This window comes from Somniosus microcephalus, chromosome 16 (assembly GCF_052327205.1).
Source record: "Somniosus microcephalus isolate GS21.2 chromosome 16, FLI_Smic_1.0, whole genome shotgun sequence".
Lineage (NCBI taxonomy): Eukaryota > Metazoa > Chordata > Chondrichthyes > Squaliformes > Somniosidae > Somniosus > Somniosus microcephalus.
This window is the reverse complement of record NC_141002.1, coordinates 93,935,468-93,962,813: the sequence shown is the minus strand read 5'-3', so window position 1 is coordinate 93,962,813 and position 27,346 is coordinate 93,935,468. Positions and strand designations below refer to the sequence as shown.

At 47.3% G+C, this 27,346-nt stretch overlaps 1 protein-coding gene across 1 annotated transcript in view; it reads right to left on the bottom strand.

The window, feature by feature from the left end:
* Positions 1–27,346, bottom strand: part of LOC147106392 (glycosyltransferase 8 domain-containing protein 2-like) — a 54,640-nt gene that overhangs the window by 21,583 nt on the left and 5,711 nt on the right. The window contains exons 2-5 of the mRNA XM_086009458.1: positions 19,644–19,695; positions 10,796–10,888; positions 4,158–4,371; positions 737–854 (exon numbers count right to left, since the gene is read on the bottom strand). Coding sequence (XP_085865584.1) covers positions 737–854; positions 4,158–4,371; positions 10,796–10,888; positions 19,644–19,662 — 444 coding nt within the window. The 5' untranslated portion in view covers positions 19,663–19,695. The remainder of the gene's footprint in view (positions 1–736; positions 855–4,157; positions 4,372–10,795; positions 10,889–19,643; positions 19,696–27,346) is intronic.

Sequence of the window (27,346 nt, the reverse complement as noted above, 5' to 3'; positions counted from 1 at the left end):
GAACAACATTCCGTGAGAAGGTTAGCGCCAGATGGAAAATAAAGAAAAAAAGAGTCACTTCTACATTAATCAAAAGAGTTGCGAGTCCTGATAAATCTAGCTGGTTTGCTGAGAAATATTATGCTTCAATCGGGATTGTACTTGGATTGGGACCAAACCCACAACCTCCACCATCCAGAAGGACAAGGGCAGCAGGTCACACCAAGTCACACACCATCCCAAATTGCCCTGCAAATCTTTTCCCTTCAAGTATTTATCCAATTCCCTTTTGAAAGTTACTGTTGAATCTGCTTCCACCGCCCTTTCAGGCAGCGCATTCCAGATCACAACAACTCGCTGCGTAAAAATATATGTTTCCTCCTGTTGCCTCTGGTTCTTTTGCCAATTACCTTAAATCTGACTCCTCTGGTTACCGACCCTTCTGCCACTAGAAACAGTTTCTCCTTATCAAACTCTATCAAAACCCGTCAAGATTTTGTAAAATGCCCCAAAGCGCTTCACAGGAGCGATTAGCAAACAAAACTGGAAACTGAGCCACATAAGGTGGCATTAGGACAGGTGACCAAAAGCTTGATCAAAGAGGTAGGCTTTAAGGGGCATCTTAAAGCAATCTAGGAATCTCTAACACAACCATACACTGTGTGAAGTGTGACCCTTAGTCCACCCCACCCCACCCTCCCCCCACCCCCCCAAACCTTGAGGGAAACCCTGCTCCTGCAGAATCACTCATACTCACGGGCTGCAGTAACTCGGGCCTGGCAGAGTCAGGTCTTACTTTCCCCGCCAGTATAGCAGGATTGAATTCCATTACTTTGTACTGCATGTCTTTCAGATTTGTATTTTCAATCCATTTGCTAATGGGGGGAGAGAAAAAAAAGAAGCAACATGTTTATCAATCAGAAGGAGTGATGATTTGGAGAGGTGCTGGGGTGGGGGGTGTTGAGCACACGACAGTAAAAGGCATCAGGGCTCTTGTTCCCTCATATGATGCAAACTGGTTCCTTCGCACACCTCCAATAGAACATTTCTCCATTCCTCCCACTGAGACTCAATGAGCAGCAACGCCATGTCTCATTTTGCATTTCGCTCAGAATCCCATACTAAACATCCATGAATTATTTACTATGTTTTTGGAAGTGCACTACGCCGAACTGAACACTTCCGGTCTGCAGACCCCCCCATAAAGCTGGTAAACCTCAACTTTAATGATTAGCAATAGAGTTGAGGAGATTGGGAAGTGGGTTTAGAATCGGGATCAGGAATAACTCCACATGGTCCTCAAATCTCTCAAAATTCGCACTGGAGCTTGGAAGCTCTGGTACATGCCCCCCCCACCCCCGCCCCCCTCCCCCTGGTATCCACCTTCTGAAGTCTAAGGCCACTTGACTCGGTGATCTGACTTCCATTTAGTTTTGCTGTATGGCAGGATCCAATGCCACCTTAGGATTGTCTCGCTGTCGGAAGTCAAGGAGCTGCCATTGGGTACAAGATGGGACAGGACAGGAGTCATTCCGAACTTCATCGCCTGGGCGGTACTGTGGCAGAGCAGACCGCCGGCCCAGTATAGAGCCCGTCTGATTTTCATTCTATTGGAATCAGATTACATTGAATTTACAGACCACTCGGCCCATGGCGTTTTTTGCTCCACTCGAGCCTACTCCCATCCTCCTTCATCCAACTCTATCAGCATAACCCTCTATTCCCTTCTCCCTTGTATGCCTATCTAGCCTCCCCTTAAATGCATCTATACTATTCGCCTCAACCACTCCCTGTGGCAGCGAGTTCCACATTCTCACCACTCTCTGGGTAAAGAAGTTTCTTCTGAATTCCCTGTTAGGTTTCTTGGTGACTATCTTATATTGATGGCCTTTAGTTTTACTCTTCCCCACAAGTGGAAACATTCTTTCTGTGTCTACTCTATCAAAACCTTTCATAATTTTAAAGACCTCTATTAGGTCACCCCTAAGCCTTCTCTTTTCAGGAGAAAAGAGACCCAGCCTGTTCATCCTTTCCTGATAAGGTATAACCTCACATTTCTGCTATCATCCTCGTAAATCTTTTTTGCACCCCCTTCAGTGCCTCTATATCCTTTTTATAATACGGTGATCAGAACTGTACACGGCACTCCAAGCGCGGTCTAACCAAGGTTCGATACATGTAATTTACATAGATTGATGTAATTTACACCAATGCACGGTGCCAGGCAGTTCACAGAATCATAGAAATTTACAGCACAGAAGGAGGCCATTCGGCCCATCGTGTCTGTGCCGGCTGAAAAAGAGCTCTCCAGCCTAATCCCACTTTCCAGCTCTTGGTCCGTAGCCCTGTAGGTTACGGCACTTCAAGTGCATATCCAAGAACTTTTTAAATGTGATGAGGGTTTCTGCCTCGACCACCCTTTCAGGCAGTGAGTTCCAGACCCCCACCACCCTCTGGGTGAAAACATTTCTCCTCAACTCCCCTCTAATCCTTCTACCAATTACTTTAAATCTGTGCCTCCTGGTTATTGACCTCTCTGCTAAGGGAAATAGGTCCTTCCTATCCACTCTATCTAGGCCCCTCATAATTTTATACACCTCAATTAAATCTCCCCTCAGCCTCCTCTGTTCCAAAGAAAACAACCTCAGCCTATCCGATCTTTCCTCATAGCTAAAATTCTCCAGTCCTGGCAACATCCTCGTAAGTCTCCTCTGTACGCTCTCTAGTAGCAATCACATGGTAAGCCACTACTCTCATTCACATCATCAGGAGAGGCACTGAGCACAAGCCAGAAAATTTCTCACAAGCAGAGAGGAAATCAAACTTTAGCGCCTGTCGCTCTACGTCACCATCACTGGCAGTGGCCCAGGAGTGGGAATGGAGGATGAGTGGAACACGTTGACTGGCTGCATTGTGTTTTCAGTGAGAAAATGGCATGTGCCATTAAAGGATATCGCAATTTTCTGTGTCCTTATTGCACCCTGTCAGATCAGCACTGTACACAGTCTTGGTTTTAGATCCTATCTGTACAGCAGAGGCAAGCCCTTCACTTTCTGGCCGATTTACAGCTTTCTGTGTTAATACAGGCCAGGAATAATGTGGTATTCACACTGTATATACGTGTGTGTGCATTGCACCTGTTCAGGAACTGTAAGAATGTTTACAGATCCCTAGTCAAAGTTTGGAAGTTGGGGCTGTTCTGACAGTGGTTAGGATTCTGATTTGCTTTGCAGTTTGTCCTAATTTTTAATTCGATCATTTCCAGTGGCCTCAATTGGAAGGAAGACTAAATGCGTAAAGGGTTAGATAAAAAATGTTTTTTGTCAGAACTGAAAGGTCATCGACCTGAAACGTTAACCCTGTTTCTCTCTTCACAGACGCTGCTTGACCTGCTGAGTGTTTCCAACATTTTCAGTTTGTATTTCAGATTTCCAGCATCCGCAGTATTTGGCTTTTTTTAATGAAGACTTTGCTTACTTAAGCTTGATACGTTGTTGTTGGGAGGTGGGTGGATATTTTTTTTAATTCGCATTCACTCCAGATTTCCTAATCCATCCGCGGTTAAGGGGTCCAAGGCCCAAGTCAGCCGTTATTTAAAACTCAGTGTTTTCCCTTCTTATATTCCTACAGATACTATAAGAATCATTACAACTTATTATTTAGTAATAACATTTGGCAGTTTAACAATGTAAATGGTGCTTTTTTTTCTTCCCCTCTGCGACAATATAAAACCTAAATGTAGAAAATAGAATTACTGGTTGAAATCATAAGAGCGTTCCAGCACAGAACCAGGCCATTTGACCCATCAAGTCTGCCCCATTAATCTTCTCCATGAGCCACCTGATCTAATCTAACTCACCATAACCTTTATCATTCCTTCTTAAGGGCAATTAGGGATGGGCAATAAATGCTGGCCTTGCCAGCGACGCCCACATCCCAGAAACGAATAAAAGAAAAAAATTTCAAGTCACTCTGAGGTCCGTTATGAGCTCTGTTTTAACCAGGGTTTCTGACAGAGAATGTTGCATTCTGGCCACCCGCAATGTAAAGACAGTTTTCCCTAACATCCCCTTTAAATAATTTCTGATTATCTTAAAGTTGTGCCATCTCATCAAACAATCTATCATCACTTCAGTGAAAAAAAGTCCAAAAGTCAACAGTTATGACAAATACGTTACCTAATATGAGCGAGGGAGTTTCTAAGTGTAATTATGTAGAAAAAGACATTGGCGTTAGTGTTGCTATAGATGCTGTTGATTGTTGCTATCGTTCCTCCCATTCTCTCCTCCGCAGCGCAAATTATAATAGGTATAATATCTTCTGCAGCAGCAGCTTTACTCTGCTTCATTGTATGGGCTACACTGTGGGTAGTTGGAGAATCAGGTTTTTCAGCTGGACATAAAAACACAGAATCAGTTTAACTAAATGCAGAAAGAGAGATAAACATTCACTGAATATTTACAGAGAATTTTACAGTACAGAAAAAGGCCAACTGGTCCATGCCGGTGTTTGTGCTCCACACGAGCCTCCTCCCACCCTACTTCATCTCACCCCATCAACATATCCTTCTATTCCTTTCGCCCTCATGTACTTATCTAGCTTCCCCTTAAATACATCCATGCTATTCACCTCAACCACTCCCTGTGGTAGCAAGTTCCACATTCTCACCATTTTCTGGGTAAAGAAGTTTCTCCTGAATTACTTATTGGATTTATTAGTGACTATCTTATATTTCTTATAATTTTGGTCTCCCCACAATCTATATTAATGTCTTGGATGAAGGGACCGAGTGTAATGTAGCCAAATTTGCTGATGATACAAAGATGGGTGGGAAAGCAAGTTGTGCAGAGGACACAAAGAATCTGCAAAGGGATACAGACAGGCTAAGTGAGTGGGCAAAAATTTGGCAGATGGAGTAAAATGTGGGAAAATGTGAGGTTATCCACTTTAGTAGGAAAAATAAAAAAGCAAATTATTATTTAAATGGAGAGAGATTACAAAATGCTGCAGTACAGAGGGATCTGAAACACAAAAAGTTAGCATGCAGGTACAGCAAGTAATTAGGAAGGCAAATGGAATGCTGGCCTTTATTGCAAGGGGGATGGAGTATTAAAGTAGGGAAGTCCTGCTACAACTGTATAGGGTATTGGTGAGACCACACCTGGAGTACTGCGTACAGTTTTGGCCTCCTTATTTAAGGAGGGATATACTTGCATTGGAGGCAGTTCAGAGAAGGTTCACGAGGTTGATTCCAGAGATGAAGGGGTTGTCTTATGAAGAAAGGTTGAGTAGGTTGGGCCTATACTCATTGGAGTTTAGAAGAATGAGAGGTGATTTTATTGAAACATATAAGATTCTGAGGGGGCTCGGCAGGGTAGATGCAGAGAGGATGTTTCCCCTCGTGGGGGAATCTAGAACTAAGGGGCATAGTTTCAGGATAAGGGGTCGCCCATTTAAAAGAGGGTTGTGAATCTTTGGAATTCTCTACCCCAGAGAGCTGTGGAGGCTGGATCATTAAATATATTCAAGGCGGAGATAGACAGATTTTTGAACGATAAGGGAGTCAAGGGTTATGGGGAGCGGGCAGGAAAGTGGAGTTGAGGTCGATGATCAACCATGATCTTATTGAATGGCGGAGCAGGCTCGAGGGGCCGAATGGCCTGCTCCTGCTCCTATTTCTTATGTTCTTATGAAACATCTTCTCTACGTCTACCCGATCAAACCCTTTCATAATCTTAAAGACCTTTAATAGGTCACCCCTCAGCCTTTTCTTTTCCAGAGAAAAGAGCCTCAGCCTGTTCAGTCTTCCCTGATAGTTATAAAATCTCAGTTCTGGTATCATATGCAGAAATATTTACTGGACTGTTTTCTCCCCCAAAAGAGGGACTCAAAACACCAGGATGGGTCTCCTCCAGGACGCCGCTCGTACACTACCCATTGTGGAATCGAGACATAGAGACCAACAAGGTTGCAGGTTCAATTCCATTTCTATGCGGAGTGGGAGTGACATAAGAAAACTACTAGGCACTTGGTCTAAGCATTAAACAAAGCTTTAATCAACTGTTTTACAACATGGAGGTCTAGTTGTGTCCTTCACTGGTTCCTGTTAAGAATGTCCTGCGCAAGCTGGGCCCGTGTCCGAGTATTTATACTCTCCCTGGACAGCGCCACCCGTAGGCCGCTCAGTATTATTTCATACGTCTTTCTTTCATGAATGACTGATTCATGTCAAGGAGTACAACAACTCCCCTCAGGCTGGGAGTGAGAGGACGTAAATCAGACTTAGCTGCAGTGTTCCCGCCACTCCATCCCACGCCCCCCACCCCCCTATAGTTGACTAACATGCCAACACAAGGCACTGTGGAAACATCTTCTCTAAATATACTCTTATCAAACCCCTTCAAAATCTTAAAGACCTCTATTAGGTCACTCCTCTTTTCTAGAGGAAAGAGCTCCAGCCTTTTCAGTCTTTCCTGAGAATTGTGCCCTCTTAGTTCTGGTACCATCCTTGTAAATATTTTTGCACTTTCTCCAGTGTTTTTAATTAAGAACTAATTATTCCCACACAGGATTGGTTCAGGGTTTTCCTGGGCAATTTACCTTTTTCTGGCATTTCCTGTAAGAATCACATCAGTTATGTGGAAAGATGAGAGAAGCTGGGATTGTTCTCCTTGGAGCAGAGAAGGTTGAGGGGAGATTTGATAGAGGTGTTCAAAATAATATGCGGTTTTGATAGGGTAGATAGGGAGAAACTGTTTCCACTGGCAGACGGGTCAGTAACCAGAGGACACAGATTTAAGAAAATTGGCAAAAGAACCAGAGGGGGGATGAGGAGAATTATTTTTAACGCAGTGAGTTGTTGTGATCTGGAATGCGCTGCCTGAAAGGGTGGTGGAAGCAGGTTCAATAGTAACTTTCAAAAGTGAGTTGGATAAATATTTAAAGGGAAAAAATTGCAGGGCTATGGGGGGCAGGATTAATTCTCCTTCTCCTTCTTAGGCAGTCCCTCGGAACCGAGGATGACTTGCTTCCACATTAAAAATGAGTTTGCAGGTGACTGATGAGTCCAATGCGGGACCTACAGTCTTTGTCACAGGTGGGGCAGATGGTGTTTGAAGGGGTGGGTGGGTGGGGTGCTTGGGTTGACGTGTGTTCCTTGCGCTTGGCTTCCGCTTGCTCCCGGCGAAGAGACTCAAGGTGTTCGGCGCCTTCCCGGATGCTTCTCCTCCACTTTGTGCGGTCTTGGGCCAGGGATTCCCAGGTGTTGGTGGGGAGGTTGCACTTTTTCAAGGAGGCTTTGAGGGTGTCCTTGAAGTGTTTCCTCTGCCCACCTGGGGCTCTCTTGCAGTGTCGGAGCTCCTAGTAGAGCGCTTGTTTTGGGAGTCTCGTATCGAGCATGCGGACAATATGACCCGTCCATCGGAGCTGATCGAGCGTGGTCAAAGCTTCGATGTTGGGGATGTTGGCCTGAGCAAGAACACTGACGTTGGTGCGCCTATCCTGCCAATGGATTTGCAGGATCTTGCAGAGGCAGCGTTGGTGGTACCTCTCCAGTGCTTTGAGGTGCCTGCTGTACATGGTCCATGTCTCTGAGGCATACAGGAGGATGGGTATAACTACTGCTCTGTAGACCATGGTCTTCAAACACTCTCTTCCTCAGGCGACCGAAGGCTGCACTGGCACACTGAAGGCGGTGTTGGATTTCGTCATCGACGTCTGCCCTTGTTGACAGTAGGCTCCTGAGGTATGGAAAGTGGTCCACGTTGTCCAAGGCCTTGTCATGGATTTTGATAATCGGGGGGCAGTACTGTGTGGCGGGGGCAGGTTGGTAGAGGACCTTTGTCTTATGGATGTTTAATGTAAGGCCGATGCTCTCATACGCTTCGGTGAAGGTGTTAACGATGGTTTGGAGTTCGATCTCCGAGTGTGCGCAGACGCAAGTGTCATCTGCATACTGTAATTCGACGACAGAGGAAGGGACGACCTTGGATCTGGACTGGAGGCGACGGAGGTTGAACAGTTTCCCGTTTGTTCTGTAAATTAGCTCCACTCCAGTGGGGAGCTTACTGAGGGTGAGATGGAGCATTGCCGCAAGGAAGATCGAGAAGAGTATTGGTGCGATGACACAGCCTTGCTTCACCCCTGGTCCATACATGAATTGTTGGTCAGGATCACGGCTTGCATGTCATCGTGAAGCAAGCGGAGGATGGTGACAAACTTTTGAGGGCAGCCGAATTTGAGGAACATAAGAACATAAGAAATAGGAGCAGGAGTAGGCCAATCGGCCCCTCGAGCCTGCTCCACCATTCAATAAGATCATGGCTGATCTGATCCTAACCTCAAATCTTCTATCACTGTGCATCCACCCGAACCCATGTGATCTCCCGGGAGAGGCGAAAAACCAGATAAAGACCCAATGGCCAATTTGGGAGAAAAATATCTGGGAAATTCCTCTCCGACCCATCTAGGCGATCGAAATTCTTCCAGGAGATCACTCTGTCCCTATATTTTCTACAGTACTTACCTTCTGTAAAGGCGATCTCCACCCCAGCCAGGAACAGGAATAAAACCATCTCCTGAAATCTAACACAGAATTAGAACACAGTAGGAGCAGAACCAGGCTACACGGCCCCTGGGCCCACTCCACTACCCACAGGGCCATGACCATTCCGAACCTAGACTCATGTCCAATTTCCTGCCTGCTCCCCGTAACCATTAATACCCTTTACTTCTAGGAAACTATCTATTTCTGTTTTAAATTTATTTAATGATGTAGCTTCCACAGCTTTCTGGGGCAGCAAATTCCACAAACCTACCACCCTCTGAGTGAAGAAGTTTCTCCTCATCTCAGTTTTGAAAGAGCAGCCCCTTATTTTAAGATTATGCCCCCTAGTTCTAGTTTCACCCATCATTGGGAACATCCTCACCGCATCCACCCGATCAAGCCCCTTCACAATCTTATATGTTTCAATAAGATCGCCTCTCATTCTTCTGAACTCCAATGAATAGAGTCCCAATCTACTCAACCTCTCCTCATATGACCACCCCCTCATCCCCGGGATTAACCGAGTGAACCTTCTTTGTACTGACTCGAGAGCAAGTATGTCTTTTCTTAAGTATGGACACCAAAACTGTATGCAGTATTCCAGGTGCGGTCTCACCAATACCTTGTACAACTGCAGCAATACCTCCCTGTTTTTATATTCCATCCCCATAATGCCTCATGGTTGACAGTGTCGAAGGCCTTTGTGAGGTCAAAGAAGGTCATGTACAGCGGTCAGTGCTGTTCCCTGCATTTCTCTTGTAATTGGCGCACGGTGAAGATCATGTCCATTGTGCCCCTTAGTGGGCGGAATCCGCATTGTGACTCTGGGAGGAGCTCTTCAGCCACTGGGAGAAGGCGATTGAGGAGGATTCTTGCGATGACTTTCCCTGTGGCAGACAGCAGGGAAACTCCTCTGTAATTACCGCAATCAGACTTGTCACCTTTCTTGAAGATGGTCACAAATACGGCGTCTCTGAGATCCCCTTCCAGATAAGAGAAATGAGTTCATGAATTCGCGCCAATAGTACTTTTCCGCCATGCTTTAGCAAAGAGCCGGCAGAGGCACGATGGGCCGAATGGCCTCCTTTTGTGCTGTATGATTCTATGAATTCTTAATTATTGACTTGATGGGAATGTCTCTGCGGTTTGCCTATATTCCAATTATTTTCCAGGTTTTGATACAAACACAGCCAATTCAGATGAGATTCCAAGATTTCCTGGCAATCTCCTCGAGTTTCAGAAATCATTTGTTAATCTTTTTGCCTTTCTTTTCACCCAGGTATTTTCCCCTCCCCTCCTGGAGCCTCGTGCGGGGTCTGGTTTCCCAGGTGCCCAGCACCTTCCCGTAGCTTGCCCAATTGGCAATTCTGCATGTGTAAATCCCGATAGCGTATGTTTTTAAAAATTCATTCATGGGATGTGGGCGTCGCTGGCAAGGCCGGCATTTATTGCCCATCCCTAATTGCCCTTGAGAAGGTGGTGGTGAGCCGCCTTCTTGAACCGCTGCAGTCCGTGTGGTGATGGTGCTCCCACAGTGCTGTTAGGGAGGGAGTTCCAGGATTTTGGCCCAGCGACGATGAAGGAAGGGCCAATATGTTTCCAAGTCAGGATGATGTGTATGACTTGGAGGGGAACTTGGAGATGGTGGTGTTCCCATGTTAGCAGACGATTCATTCAAGGAGAGTTTTTGCAGCAGTCCATTAGTCACTTGACCGCCACTCATACACACACTCTTTCCAGCTGAGGTCCTGGCTGCTTTTTTCCACTCCCCAGTCCAGAGGCCCTGAGGCTAAATATGAAACTGAACTGCTGCCCTGCTTAACTTGGCACAGGAGATGGGACCTGCGAACTTTCCAGGGACATTAGGAACAGGAGGAGGCCATTCAGCCCCTCGGGCCTGCTCCGCCATTCAATGAGATCGTGGCTGACCTGCACCTCAACTCCATTCTCCCGCCTTTATGTCCACCTGAGAGGGCAGACGGGGCCTCGGTTTACCGTCTGATCCGAAAGACGGCACCTCCGACAGTGCAGCACTCCCTCAGTGCAGCACTAGGACGGTCAGCCTAGATTATGCGCTCAAAGCTCTGGAGTGGGACTGTGAACACCACAACCTTCTGACTCAGAGGCAAGAGTTCTTCCAACTGAGTCAAGTCGTGTAACCCGTCTAAATGTCAAATTGCTTCAAATCTGAACAGTTTTGTAATATAGCCTTCTGCCAACTCCCAGAATCTGATATGAACCCCATCCCCCGGACAACACAGGAACGCTCACCTGATTCCTCTTCGTAGAGCAGCATGTTGTGAAATTTGTTATACAGAACCAGACAGAAAGTCAGAATGACCAGGAACAGCAGGCCCTGATTAACTAGAAAGACAACATCAATGGAAATACAGAAAGAAACAAGACATTAAAAAGTTAAATATCTGTTTTGAGAAGAGCAAACCCAAAAGGAACTATCAGCACCTCACAAGTAAAACGAAGCTCATTCTAAACAAATCATTAAAAAAAATCTTATTGTTTTAAACATAGTGAAATATTAAACCAATTTTTTATTTCATGAGCTTGGTATCTTATTGATGTCTTTAAGTTGCAATGCGTTTTAACCAATCAGAATACAGGAGGTAAACTGTGAAAGCACCTCGAGACACCAGAACATTGGGCCTGGAGCCTTGATTTCCTGATTAGCCTTATCTTAACACCGAGCTTTGGGATATTGCCAGCATTAAAATAACACCAATTGGAAAGCTTAGGCTCAGGGGTCACTAATTAATTTATGATAGCAACAACAACTTGTATTTATATAGCGTCTTTAACATAGTAAAACATTCCAAGGCGCTTCACAGGAGCATTCTCAAACACAATTTGACACGGAGCTAGGGGATATATCGGCAGATGACCAAAAGCTTGGGTCAAAGAGGTAGGTTTTAAGGAGCTTCTTAAAGGAGGAGCGAGAGGTAGAGAGGCGGAGAGGTTTAGGGAGGGAATTCCAGAGCTTTGGGCCCAGGCAACAGAAGGCACGGCCGCCAATGGTGGAGCGATTACATTCGGGGATGTGCAAGAGGCCAGAATTGGAGGAGCGCAGAGATCTCGGAGGGTTGTAGGGCTGGATAGCAGTGCAGCACATTGTGACATGGAGTGGGAAGATGAGGGTTCGGACCTACATGGCAAAAAGCCCATTGAGTCGGGCCCATGCAGTTCACCACAGGAAAGAACCAATCAGAGTCCAGGCAGCTCTTTTACATCGATTTACCTTACGATTAATATGGAAACGGGCCATTCAACCCTACCCATCCGTGTTGGTGTTAATCCTCCACACCAGCAGTAGCCCTAATCCCATGTGCCTGCCCAGTCCCAATATCCCTTTATCCACCTTTTCCATCAACCGCCTATCTAACCTGTTTTCACTCAGAGGGTGGTGAATCTTTGGAATTCTCTACCCCAGAGGGCTGTGGAGGCTCAGTCGTTGAGTATATTCAAGACAGAGATCGATAGATTTTTGAATATTAAGGGAATCAAGGGATATGGGGATAGTGCAGAAAGTGGAGATGAGGTAGAAGATCAGCCATGATCTTATTGAATGGCGGAGCAGGCTCGAAGGGCCGAATGGCCGACTCCTGCTCCTATTTCTTATGTTTTTATGTTCTAACCTATTCTTAAGTGTTGACAATAGACTGCTTGGCGTGGTTCAGGATTCTTTGGCCACTTTTTCAGGGAAAAGAATTGGACATGAAAAGGGTGGAGTTTCTGATTTGGGCGCAATTGGCAATCTGGGCGTGAATTGCGCTAGTTTTCAGAACTGAAGTTTTTGCTCAAGTTTCTGCTGAAACTCATTTGCATATCGCTGAACGTAAAATCGTCCATGAATCAATGCAATCGGGCAGTGTTTTAGAACATAATTGTTTTTTTTTAATTCCTTGATGTATTTAAACTGGTGCAGTATTCTTTAATACAGCTGAAAATGGGTTCGTCATTAAAAAAAATAAGCATTTTCAGTAAGAGTCCACCGCCTGTGAGTAACCCGATTTAAAATCACTGAAAATGACTAAAAAAATATATTATACTGAACCATTTACTAGTTCCATTGGTGTACACACTGGTCAGTTTGAGTAAATTAAATATTTTTAAATATTTAACAGTTTATAAAAGGTGCCTATTAATGTCCTTGAGCCTTAAAAAAAACCCAGCTTAATTTTAAGAGCCTCCTCGAAGGCTCACAAACGGGCACGGACGTAAGAAAACTACTAGGCACTTGGTCTGAGTATTAAACAAGGCTTTAATCAACTGTTTTTCAACATGGAGATCTAGTTGTGTCCTTCACTAGTTCCTGTTAAAGAATGTCCTGAGCAAGCTGGGCCCATGCCCGAGTATTTATACGATAGCAAAATACTGCAAATGCTGGAAATCCGAAATAACAACAGAAAATGCTGGAAAAACTCAGCAGGCCAGGCAACAGTTTGACTCGAAACGTTGACTCTATTTTCTCTCCACGGATGTTGCCTGGCCTGCTGAGTTTTTCCAGCATTTTCTGTTGTTTTCCAGAGTATTTATACTCTCCCTGGACAGCGCCACCAGCAGGCCGCCCAGTATTATTACATAAGTCATTTTCACATGAATGACAAGGTTAATGTCAGGCACAATTAGCAGAAGCTTGCCGTGGTGATTAATTTGATCTGGAGGGGGGGGGTGCGGGAACTCGATTTGCGCTTGAAATTCCTACATCTTTTTTTGGCGCTGGTTTGGCCAATTTTGGACGAATTGCGCTGAAAAAAAAAAGCGCAACCGAGCGGAAACTCCAGGCCAAAGTGGTTTTTTTTTTAATATGTGTTTTTTGAGCAGAAGCTTCCTTAAAATAGATTAGTTCCCTCAGACAGCCTCTCATTGAGTTGTGAATTCTTTGGCAGATGAGAGGTGTTTCAAATGTCTCAAACAATGGTCAATTTGTTTGCAACGCCCGGTCATTCAGGAAGACACCTTGCCTCTTGGTGTTGACAAAATGTTTTGGAGGGATCTCTGAGTGAAGGAGGGAGGCCACTTAAAATAAGGACAAACACCAAAGAGTCAGGTAGCAGCAGGTTGCAAGGGTTCATCCTCTGCCCTTGTCAGGGAAAGTTGTGTTTTTACGTTAAGTAAAAGGTCGGCCAAAGTCGATTAGCGTACGTGTGTTGACTATGTACCTTTGCAATAGTACACGAGTAGAAGTTGTACTGATTATACCATGTGTTTCTCCGCGTACTCAGTGTTGTAGTGTATGTGCCTTTCAGAGCCCCATGTGTACTGTAATGCCAGTAATGGCCACTCGGGCTATATAAGCCTGTATATTGTGTTGTATCAGTTAGTTCCCCTCCAGACTTTGTTCAGTAAACACCTATGAAACCAACTCCTGTCTTCAGTGTCTCTATTAACACACGGACACAACAGTGGCGACGAATTGGAAACGGACTTACCTGCAATTCGGCAGCACCTCAAGGACATCGATTCCTCTGGCGTCCAAAGTTGAAGAAAAATCAAGAAAAAGAAAAAGCTGTGGTTTCACCAGCTGGCCAAGCTGGTGGCAGGTACTGCAATAATCCTTACTGGGCGTCGGGCTGGGGCTCCAGTGGCTGGCTCTACAGCTGGGCCAAGCAGCGAAAGCGGAGGCAAGCAGTAACAGACAGGGAGGGAGCACTCGGGAGACAGCCGGCGCTGCAAGCAGGTCAGCGTTCAGACCTAGAGAGTGTCCGGCGGGAACGAGTCTCCAACTGTAAATAAATAAATAAAAAGAACGGAAACCGCGGGAAACAGCGTTGTCATCGGCAGCAGCGGCGGGGAAGCGCGGGAAGCGCCATATCTTTTCTGCAGAAAAGAAAGAAAAGCGCGGGAAGCGCCATTTTATTTCTAGGATGCCTAAGTCTGGCAATATTGATGCTTTTGATAACGAGATAGAGGATTGGACCACATATGTGGAAAGAGTGGAGGTATATTGCACCGCAAATGGAATAGAAGATGAAAAAAAGCTTCTGTACTGCTAAATCTAATGGGCGCAAAGACATACGGGCTGTTACGAAATTTAATCACTCCAGCCAAACCAAAGGACAAGATTTTTAAAGAAATTGTTGATACCCTACAGGAGCACTTAAACCCAACACCACTGCTGATAGCGGAACAATTCAAATTCTTCAAGAGAAATCAACACAAGAATGAAAGTAACGCTGATTACCTCACCGAATTAAGAAAGCTATCAAAACACTGCCAATTCGGGCAGGACTAGCAGATTATCTTCGAGACAAATTTGTCTGCGGTCTCTTAAGCGAAGGAACACAGAAAAGGCTGCTTTCTGAAAAAGATTTAACACTGGACAAGGCTTTCAGTATGGCTGTATCATACGAAGCAGCCGCAAGAGGAGCTGCAGAGATACATCAAAAGACACAGGACTTCGGCACCCATGAAATGACACAGGGTTTCGAGAGATGTTATCACTGCGGCAGATCCACCCATGACCAGAGGGACTGCTGGTTCAAGGACAAAGCATGCAGGCAATGTGGAAAGATTGGACACATTGCACGGGTATGCCGATCTGGACAAAAAAAATCCACAGACAGGAAAAAAAAATCAATAAAGAAAAGTACAGAAAGGTACAAATGATGACGGACAGTAGCTCCGAAGACCAGAAGAGCGATAGCGACTCTGAAAACAAGAGACTAAGCTGTCTCAAATTACATTATGTAATTGCCAAAGATGATTACCAGACCATTTGGGTTACCCTCACGATAGCAGGGTCCCCAGTTAAAATGGAGCTAGATACAGGATCAGCTCTGACCGTCATAAATCGATGGGATTACGAGCGGCTATTTCCGCATATACCTTTAAAAGACACATCCATTATCTTGAAAACATATACGGGGCAGAAAGTATACCCCAAAGGGAAAATAAGGGTGCCTGTTGTATACAACGGCAAGGAAATACAAAAGTTGTATTTATACATTCTACAAGATGGTGGTCCACCGCTGTTGGGACGTGAATGGATCAGGAAAATACGTTTAGACTGGCACTCCATTCAGGCACTGACGGTGACCAGTAAGAAAAAAAATAATGATGACGTCATACCTGAACGATTAAAAGACATCTTGGCCAACGCCAAAGAAGTGTTTCAAGAGAAACTAGGAACCTTGAAAGGCATCACCGCCTCCATAAAAGTGGAAGATGCAGCAATTCCCAAGTTTTTTAAGGCAAGACCGGTGCCATACGCAATTTGTCCAGCAGTCGAGGCAGAGCTGCAGAATTTGGAAAAGGCAGGCGCATTATCCAAAATAGATTGGAGCGAGTGGGCAACACCCATCGTTCCAGTCATGAAGAAAGCATTGAATAATGATAAATCTGAAGAACAGAGAAAAATTTGCATCTGTGGAGACTTCAAGGTGACTGTAAACCCGGTCCTTCACACGGTACAGTATCCTCTTCCGAGGATAGAAGATATTTTCGCCTCACCATCCGGAGGGAAACGTTTCACCAAAATTGACTTGGCACAGGCATATCTACAGATGGAGGTTGAAGAGGCCTCTAAAAAATATCTCATGATAAATACACACAAAGGTCTGTACCAGTACAATTGACTGGTTTTCAGAGTAGCATCCGCTCCAGCTATCTGGCAAAGAGCTATGGAGCAAGTCCTCCAAGGGATTCCGGGGACTCAATGCTACCTAGGCGACATCCTTGTAACAGGAGAAAACGACAACGAGCACCTTGCCAATTTGGAGCAGGTGCTCACTAGGCTGAGAGAACGGGGCCTACGAGCAAATCGCCCCAAGTGCGAATTTTTCCAAAATCAAATATCATATTGTGGCCACATAATTAATAAGGAAGGGTTGCATAAGTCACCTGAAAAAATTGAAGCGGTCATAAAAGCCCCAGCACCTGAAAATGTTTCACAATTAAGGTCGTTCCTGGGATTAATAAATTACTATCATAAATTTTTACCGAACTTATCAACTCTTCTACACCCTCTCAATGAACTGCTACAAACAGGAGTAATTTGGAAATGGAGCGAAGACTGTAAACGTGCCTTCCATAAATGCAAAGACTTAATCACGTCCAAAGAAGTTTTGGCTCATTACAACCCATCACTGCCAATCAGACTGGCATGCGATGCATCCCCTTACGGTGTAGGAGCAGTATTATCGCATAAATTCCCTGATGGCTCGGAACGGCCGATAGCTTTTGCGTCACGCTCATTGAACTCAGCTGAGCATAACTATGCCCAAATCGACAGGGAAGCACTCAGTCTGGTATGGGGAGTGAAGAAATTCAACCATTACCTACACGGACAAAAATTTACCTTGTTGACTGACCATCAACCCCTCATCTCCATATTCAACCCTAAAAAGGGTGTTCCCATTATGACAGCGCAAAGGCTACAGAGGTGGTCCCTTTTTCTAGGGGCACACCAATACAACATAGACTACAAAGGATCAAAACAGCATGGAAATGCTGACGGGTTATCGCGCCTACCGTTGCCAACGGTAGAAGAAGCACCTACCGTAGACCCAGTGGAGATTTTCCACTCTACCATAGTCGAATGTCTACCAGTAACAAATTCTGCCATTGAAAGGGAAACTAGAAATGACCCGACTCTCTCACGAGTCTACGATTTAACAGTGAAGGGATGGCCAGCACATGGCGAACCACTGTTGCCAGCATTCTCGCAAAGAAGAGAACAGCTGTCAGTGTGCCGAGGAACCTTGATGTGTGGATCCAGAGTGGTGATTCCACCCAAACTCCAGGATAAAGTTCTAAAGGAGCTTCATGAGGGGCATCTGGGTGGAGTGAAAATGAAGAACCTAGCCAGGGCGTTTGTATGGTGGCCAGGTATCGATGGAGACATCGAAGAAATGACCAAGAGCTGCCTAGGATGCCAGAAGGTCCAAAACGCTCCACCCCAAGCCCCTCTACATCCATGGGAGTGGCTCTCATCTCCCTGGCAAAGGGTACACATCGACTTTGCTGGTCCATTTATGGACTCAATGTTCTTAATCGCGGTTGATGCACACTCCAAGTGGCCGGAGGTAATAAAGATGTCCTCCACCACCACGGAAAAAAACATCACAGTATTAAGGACCATATTTGCCAGGAATGGGCTGCCGGAACAGATCTGTTCTGATAATGGACCGCAACTTGTGTCCGAAGAATTCAGGAAGTTCTTAAAAAACAATGGGGTTAAGCACTACACGTCTGCCCCATACCATCCCGCCACCAATGGATTGGCTGAAAGGTTTGTCCAGACCTTCAAGAAGGCCATAAAGGCCATGGGTAATGAAGACATAAAACTTCAGCACAAGGTGGATAACTTCTTGTTCGCATACAGGAATGCAACACATATGGTTACAAACCAAACTCCCGCCATGATGTTCTTCAATAGAAGCCTAAGATGCTGGCTGGATTTGATCAAGCCCAACATCAGAAGGGACGTGGAGAACCGGCAATTTCAAGGCATGAATGAAAGGCCAACTAGAACCTTCCAGATAGGTCAACAAGTTTTGGCCCGGGACTACCGTACCGAGAAATGGCAGCCTGGAACTATCTGCACACGACTAGGACCGCTGATGTATACCGTGGACATCGGAGAAAGCATAATAAGGCGCCATGCTGACCAAGTCATAGAGTCATCCGAAAAGGGACAACCTACACCACAACTCTATACGCCTAACGATGAAGTAGAGATACCCATATCTACCTCCGATCCGGTGATACTGGAACCCGATGAACCCGACACTGGCATTCAAGCCGAATCAGCCTTGCCAAAAGAACCTACTACACCACCAGAAACTACTACACCCCCGAAGCGTTATCCGGACCGAGTCAGGAAGCCTCCAGAGAGACTGACTTATAATTAATTAAATGCAGCAATGTGTAGTTTATTTTTCTTGTAACATGTAATTAATAATTACTTAAAATATTATGTACTGGTTGGCTAAAAGGGGAGGAATTGTAGTGTATGTGCCTTTAAGAGCCCCATGTGTACTGTAATGCCGGTAATGGCCACTCGGGCTATATAAGCCTGTATATTGTGTTGTATCAGTTAGTTCCCCTCCAGACTTTGTTTAGTAAACACCTATGAAACCAACTCCTGTCTTCAGTGTCTCTATCAACACACAGACACAACAAGTGTTCTCCATGTTTTGCCTACTGTGGAATAAAGCAGCTAACGAACTGAACCGAACGTTGTCTTGCCTAGTGTTAACTCAACCTGCCTGGGGAAGGATTAAAGGAATACATGTGTGTAAGACAGGGAAATTCAGTCCAGAACAAAAGGGAGTTTAACTGTTACACTCCCATGTCCCACTACTGCGCTAGTAGATACAGGGCAGAGGGAGCAAGTCTTCAAACTGCTTTAGGAATGCATTTCACCACTGAACGTGAGGGGATATCTACGGCACTCCCAACATTCTTCAAAACCAGCCTCTTAGACCATGGCACCCGTCACCCCATCCCAATTCTTCCCCAACTACAGTCCGTTCTGCCTCTGTGAAGCACCTTGGGACACTTTGGGAGATATTAACTGGGAGTGGGTTTTGGGTAGGCTGGGGGGCGCGGCGAGCGTCAAACTCCCTCGACGGCAACAACTTGAGACCAGGGCTATTTTAACTCCTGGGCCTCATTTACATCCCGCCGGCTGTATAAAATTGCGTGGCCCGGAGGCTGCCCGCCGGGCTGGAAGGTAAGTGGCAGGGAAGGGATTTTGGCAGGGTCTCGCCGGTGGGAAGGTGGCGGTGGGGTGGGGGGAGGAGGGGCAGCGGGGGGACAGGGGTGGGGAGCTCGGGTCAGCAGGCATCAAGACGTTCCTTGCAGGGCCCGGAGGAGCACTTAACTGAGCAGGGCTGCATGTTAAAAGGCCATCGACATTCTAGTGATGCAATGGGATCCCAATTTGCAGTCATGTGTGAGGCTTCGGCCTGAATTAGGCGGGCGCCTCAACCGCATCCAAAACAGCGCCGTTAAAAATCCCTGGGGAATGGGTACAGAGCAGGTAACTGACCCACTCCTTTTTAGCTGCCTGGATGCCCAGATGCCACCTTTATGATGAATCTATCCCGATATCATTTCAAAGTCGACAAATATAAGAATCGCTGCTTTGCAGCATACTTACTCTTTCTAATTAATGCCATTATTTTCCCCTGTCGCTTAGCAAATGCTCTGATCTGTAGGGATAGTGAGGTAAAGAAAAACATTAATTAACAACGAGCCTGAGAAATGAGAGCACCAATTGATGTAAGAAAACTACTAGGCACTTGGTCTAAGCGTTAAACAAAGCTTTAATCAACTGTTTTACAACATGGAGGTCTAGTTGTGTCCTCCACTAGTTCCTGTTAAGAATGTCCTGCACAAGCTGGGCCCGTGCCCGAGTATTTATACTCTCCCTGTACGGTGCCACCCGCAGGCCACTCAGTATTATTTCATAAGTCTTTCTTTCATGAATGACTGATTCATGTCATCAATAAAATCTCATTAGACTCGAACAAGATTGTGTTTTCGGGGAATATTGTGGGTGGGGTGCAGACATTAGAATCAACCTCCCCTCCCCCCCCCCCCCCCACCGCCCCCAGTACTGCCGCAAAGTCAGCAGAGCATTTGCTCCGCGGCCAGTCCGTGCCGACTTGTGGCTCGAGCCTAATTCCGCTTCGGGGCTTCATTCAAATGCCGACAGGAACCTGTGGGCGCCAAACGTGCACCTCGCAGCGGCTCTCCGGTCGGGGAAGGCGGGAAACTGGCTGGCTCACACTCGGAGTCAACCGGCAACTCGGGTCTGGAATCATAAGAACATAAGAATTAGGAGCAGGAGTAGGCCATACGGCTCCTCGAGCCTGTTCCACCATTCAAAAAGATCATGGCTGATCTTCTACCTCAACTCCATTCACCGGCCCGATCTCCATATCCCTTGATTCCCCTAGAGTCCAAAAATCTATCGATCTCAGCCTTGAATATACTCAACGACTGAGCATCCACAGCCCTCTGGGGCAGAGAATTCCAAAAATTCACAACCCCCTGAGTGAAGAAATTCCTCCTCATCTCAGTCCTAAATGGCCAATCCCTTATCCTGAGATTATGCCCCCTGGTTCTAGACTCCCCTGCCAGGGGAAAGAACCTCTTAACATCTACCCTGTCAATCCCCCTCAGAATCTTGTATGTTTCCATGTGATCACCTCTCATTCTTCTAAACTCCAGAGAGTATAGGCCCAATCTACTCAATCACTCCTCGTAGGACAACCCTCTCATCCCAGGAATCAATCTAGTGAACCTTCGTTGCGCCGCCTCCAAGGCAAGTATATCCTTCCTCAGATAAGGAGACCAAAACTGTGCACAGTACTCCAGGTGTGGTCTCACCAAAGCCCTGTACAATTGCAGCAAGACTTCCTTACTCTTACACTCCAAAACCCTTGCAATAAAGGCTAGCATACCATTTGCCTTCCTTATTGCTTGCTGTACCTGCAATCCAGTGAAGGGGGCTTCAGGTGCATCGGCAGAAGGCCGGAATTTTTTGGGGAGCTCACCGGGAACACTCCTGCTCCTCCTGGACCCGCAAAAATAAAAACTGAAAAAGTTTTTTTTTTGAGGGGCCCCCTTTTGGGCCAGTCAAGACCTGGTGCCATGTGTGTGGCCGCCCGTTCTTTATACCCAGAAAGGAAAATCCTGCGGGATTGTGTAACAGGTGCCCCCCCCCGCCTCCACCACCACCCCCATTTTACAACCCTGCCCAAACTGAATTATACCCCACAGTGTTTCCAATAGCATTATAGCCTAACTATAAATGACAGTGTAAGGTGGCGATTACTCTAACCATTCGAAGACGAGCAGGGGAGGTCTCCTCAGTCTTTCGGAATTTGCTGCCGATGGAAGTGGAGACAGTCAATGTTTTCAAGTGGAGACTGGATAGGCACTTGAGGGAAATAAACTTGCGGGGCTACAGGGATAGAGCGGGGGAATGGGACTGACTGGATTGCTCTACAGAGAGCCGGCACGGACTTCATGGGCCGAATGGCCTCCTTCTGTGCCGTTATGACTCTATGGGCTCGATTTTGCCAGTGTGGGCGGACTGGGGCATGTCAGGACCCCGACTCCGAAGTGAAGTGTTGAAAAATTGCGATATACCCCTAATTAGGCAATTGATTTCCAGTGTGTGGGAACCCCTGGCCCAATGACGCTTTTCATACAGAAAGTCGCCTCCGATGACGTCATCAATGCTGCTGGATTTAAGGCCTGCAAGCAGCCTTGCTTCTTCTGGAGACTGGAAACGCTTTGGACATTGTATGAAGGACTTCATTTACCGACCATATCCACCAGCAAGCAAAAGTGTGCACCTCGCTTTGATGAGCCCTCCCTCCAAGCTCTGGTGCAGGGAGCAAGATCTAATAAGGAGGTGCTCTTCCATTCCTCAGGGAGGAAAAAGCCACCCCAGCAGACTAAAGCTGTGTGGCTGCAAGTGGCCGAGGAGGTCAACTCCATATCAATGAGCTGCTGAACCTGGCTGCAATGCAGGAAGAGGTTTCATGACCTTCTCCGCACGGGAAAAGTATGACTTTCCCATCACCCTCAATCTGATCCCCATCGCCTCTCCTCACCAGCACTCTGCTTTGCCAACCTCTTCCTCTACATCCCGCTTGACACTTACATCCCTGCACCCTTACCCACTCCCGCTCTCTATGGTCACATTCACATAACTATTAGACCATGCAGCCCTCACACTCTCTTTCACTGTGATGCAATGACAACAACTTACAACACACAGGGAGGGCCCTTTGTCGCCTTCTAAGCATCTATGCTATGGATTCTCTACACTCACTCCTTCATTCTCACTCAAACTCCACTTGTGTCCCTCATTGCAGGAAAAGAGAGCCCACAATAAGAGGGAAAGAGCGAGGACAGGAGGAGGCCACCCTCAGTAGCCCAGCTCACCACGTAGGAGGAGGCGGCTCTGGAAATCGCCAGGATCGAGGAGGATTCCCAAGTGGGGGATGGACAGACGAGCGCATCACAGCAAGCTGGTGACAGAATAGTTAGGCATCTCTCTCACTAACATTGAGCCCCCGTTCCCACTGTCCAGGAGGAAGAGCCTGAGCTTCCAGACTCCTCAGAGGAAGCTGCAACCACTGAGGGCGCAGCGTCAGCAGAATTCAGCGCACCCAGCACCAGCGCAGACACTCACACCTCGGTGGGACCTTCGCGAGATAAAGTAGTCTTGTCACCTGGTGTATCACAGCTCACAAGTGAGCATCAGCAGCTGGTGGAGACAGGGTCAGCAGTGGAGAGTCCTTGTCGGAGGGCGCAGGACACTGCCAGCTTGGCTCAGCTGCATGTCGACCCTGTGCCTCCGTGTCCATCCAGAAGGAGAGCGGTGCTGGAACTCCAGGAACAGGTGCAGGAGTCTCTGCCAGGTTTTGTCTCCAGGGTCGCTGCAAGTGTGGAGAGGATGGAGGAGTCCATCGCGAACATGAGCAGAGCCTTTGTGGAGGCATTGGCGCATGAACGCATCACCGCGGAAAGGATGGCAACCTCTGTGGAAAGGATGGCTACAGTAGAGGAGAGGATGGCTCCGGCCACGGAGGAGCTTAGTCGCCAGGGTATGGAAAACATGGTAATTGTTCAGAACTAGAAGTCCTCTGGAGTAGGACTTCCAGTGCAGAAATGGGTCCTCATGGCCCCCCTGAAGTGCAGCAAGGTGCTGTCAAGCCACTTGCTAGCTCTGAAGTGGGGCTGACCCATGAGAGGGATGTTGGTGGCAGACAACAAGGAAGTGGGGGCTCCTCTCCAAGTGCTCACATGACCATGCCACTGCAAAGCCCTCGGTCAGAGCCCCACCAGAGTCCTCACCCAACTGAGATGGGCATCTTAGCCCCTGCACAGCCGCAGGAGCAGCAGACTGTTGGTGAGTCCACACAGGTTCGCCACCCCAGAGGACGGCAGCCAAAGGCGTCGAGACAGGAGCAGCAAGAAAGTGAGCAAGGGACCTCCACATCTGCTGAAGTCACAGGGGAAGCACCACGTAGGAGCATGCGTAAGAGGAAGATAAAGCACAAGTAGTCACAAGGGTAGTCACTTGGGTGCTGTGATGTTTTGTATTTGGCCCAGCCATCATTGTCATTGTATTATAAACAGATTTGTTGAAGTTGTGGCCTGTGTAATTTCGCAAATGGGACTTTCACATTGAGGGCTTAGGGTGCCTTGCAATTGTCAGTATGGTGGTCAGAGTGATAGGAATCCATAGGTTCTTGTCCATTGTCGATGCTCTGGTAAGATGCGAGACAAAAGTGTTTGATTGTGCAGGCTAACCAAATCTGGCCAAGATGCATGCGTCCCTTGCATCCCGGGCAGCAATGTTGTCGCATGCTGGCGCCTTCTGGCCTGTGCAGTTTCAGGTGGGTGACTAGCAGCTTGGCGCTCCTGTTGATGCTCCTGTTGTTGGTGCTGCTGTTGTTCAGGGTTCTGCTGCTGTCGCGGCTGGTCTTCGTTCGAATCTGATGTCCAGGAGGAAAGGAATTAAATGGTCGCCATGCTTCTGGTATATACCTCAGTTGAGGAAGCGCTCAGTCAAGGTGAGGAGAGGGGTTTCCCAGGAGGTTACACTGGAGATGGGTGTCAGGCTCCAAACTTCAACAACAATGAGTTGGCCTGTTAAAAGTTCGCCCAGACCTGAGACAACAAAGTTCTGCCACCTGCAAATGATCATCGGTGAAAACTCCTTTTTAATGGTGGAGCTGCAGCTGTTAGTAAGCAATCCACTTGTGAGGCCGCCAGGATTACCTGGCGTGTTCCAGAGGAGGCGTGTAGGATGAGGTAAATGTCTAAAAATCGGAAAGGCCTCTCAAAATGGGATAATAGAGACAATTAAGTGGTTGTTAAGGGCATTAAGGGCCTATCCCGCCTCTTGGAGGCGGGATGGAAACGGGGTCAGAAAACATGCATGTGGGAAAATTGCTCGGAGGCGGGATGGAAGCGGGATCAGGCCCGGCCACCATTTTTTACGATTTTACCACCTCACACGCCTCCAAACCTGCCTCTTCGTGCTTGGCAAAATCGAGCCCTATGACTCTATGGGAGCCGTTGAGGCGGGATTGGAGGCGTGTGGGGGGTTAAAATTGCAAAAACTGGCGGGCGGGCCCAACCCCGCCTCCAAGCAATTTTCATTAAATTGTGTCTACTGGTCCCGTCTCCGTCCCGCCTCCAAGAGGCGGGATAGGCCATTAAGGCCCTTAACAAGCACTAAATTGCCTCTATAATGCCATTTTGATAGGCCTTGGTGATTTTAACCCTTTTCTGATGTGAAGCACGCCTGCTCTGAAACACAACGGTGAAACCTGGCGGGAGCACAATTGGATTGCTGACTATTAGCTGCAGCTCCACCATTAAATAGAATATTTGATCAGCCATCATTTGCAGGTAGCAGGACTTTGTTGTTTCAGGTCTGGGGGAACTTTTAGCAGGTATAACCACAGCTGTGGAAGTTTGGAGCCTGACACCCATCTCCAATGTGACCTCCTGGGAAACCCCTCTCGCCACCTTCAACTGAGGCATATACCAAGTAATCCTAAGCCCTCAATGTGGAAGTCCCATTCGTGAAATGACACACGCCACAACTACAGCAGTAGCCATCAGATTTTTTATTTACAGTAATCATCTGATGGCTTTTTAACATAAAACATCAAATTTCACCCAAGTGACTACCCTTGTGACTATTTGTGCAGTATCTTTCTTTTACGCGTTCTCCTACGTGATGCTTCCCCTGTGGCTTCAGCAGATGTGGAGGCCCCTTGCTTACTTTCTTGCTGCTCCTGTCTCGACACCTTTGGCGGGCGTCCTCTGGGGTTGCGAACCTGTGAAGGCTCGTCAACAGTCTGCTGCTCCTGCGGCTGTGCAGGGGTTGAGACGCCGATCTCAGATGGGTGTGGACTCTGGTGAGGCTCTGACCGAGGGCTCTGCAATGGCATGGAAGTGTGAGCGCTTGGAGAGGAGCCCCCACTTCCTTGATGTCTGCCACTCTCATGGGTCAGGTCCCCCTCAGCGCTTGCAAGTGGTTTGAGAGCACCTTGCTGCACATCAGAGGGGCCATGGGGACCCATATCTGCAATGGCAGTCCTACTCAGAAGGACTTCCATGAAGGTCTGGTTTCTCTGTTCAATAGATGACCATCGCTCCTCCAGAGATGTCATTCTATTCAGAACACTCACCATGTTTTCTGCACTCTGGCGACTTATACGAACATACGAATTAGGAGCAGGAATAGGCCACCCGGCCCTTCGAGCCTGCGCCGCCATTTAATAAGATCATGGCTGATCCAATTACTCCACATTCCCGCCTACCCCTGATAACTTTTCACTCCCTTGCTTACCAAGAATCTATCTACCTCTGCCTTAAAAATATTCAAAGACTCTGCTTCCACCGCCCTCTGAGGAAGAGAGTTCCAAAGACTCAAGACCCTCTGTGAGAAAAAAATTCTCCTCATTTGTCTTAAATGAGCGACCCCTTATTTTTAAACAGTGACCCCTAGTTCTAGATTCTCCCACAAGAGGAAACATCCTCTCCACATCCACCCTGTCCAGACCCCTTATCACCTCCATGGAGGTTGCCATCCTTTCCATGGTGATGCGTTCATGCGCCAATGACTCCACAAAGGCTCTGCTCATGTTCGCAATGGACTCCTCCATTCGCTCCACACTCGCAGCGACACTGGAGACAAAACCTGCCAGAGACTCCTGCATCTGTTCCTGGAGTTCCAGCACCGCTGATCTTATGGATGGACCCAGAGGCAGAGGGTTGACATGCAGCTGAGCCGAGCTGGCAGAGTCCTGCGCCCTCCGACTAGGACACTCCACTGCTGTCCCTGCCTCCACAATCTGCTGATGCTCACTTGTGAGCTGTGATACACCAGGTGACAACACTACTCTATCTCGCGAAGGTACCACCAAGGTGTGAGTGTCTGCGCTGGTGCTGGGTGCGGTGAATTCTGCTGATGCTTCGCCCTCAGAGGTTGCAGCTTCCTCTGAGGAGTCTGGATGCTCAGGCTCTTCCTCCTGGCTAGTGGGGATGGGTGCTTGCGATGGTCCTGTGGGGGAGTAAAGGAAAGAGTCAGAGATGTGATGCCAAGGTTACATGCACATTGCATATTGCAGATGATCAAATCTGTTAGAGCCTCAGAATCATTATCAGCGACTCATGCAATGTCATTGAGAGAGATGGAAAACTATTCTTTCACCAGCTTGCTGTGATGCACCCTGTCCGCCCCCCACTTGCGCATCGTCCTCCACTCCCACGATCTCCAGGACCGCCTCCTCCCAGGGGGTGAGGTGGGCTACTGAGGGTGGTTCTCCTCCTGTCCTCGCTCTTTCTTTTATTGTGAGCTCTCTTTTCCTGCAATGAGGGAGACAAGTCGAGGTTGAGTGAGAATGAAGGAGTGAGTGTAGAGAATCCATAGCATAGATGCTTAGAAGGAGACAAAGAAGGAGTGAAGTAGCAAGACCAAGGGCCCTCCCTGTGTGTTGTCAGTTGTTTTCATAGCATCACAGTGATAGGGAGTGTGAGGGCTGCATAGTCAAATAGTTAGGTGACTGTGACCATAGAGAGAGAGGGAATGGGTAAGGGTGCATGGATGTCAGTGTCAAGTGGGATGTGGAGGAAGAGATTGCTAAAGCTGAGTGCTGGTGAGGAGAGGCAATGGGGATCAGATTGAGGGTGATGGGAAATTCATACTCACTTTTCCAGTGCGTAGAAGGTCATGAAACCTCTTCCTGCACTGAAGCCAGGTTCTGCGGGTTACTGACAAAGAGTTGACCTCCTGGGCCACCTGGATCCACACAGCCT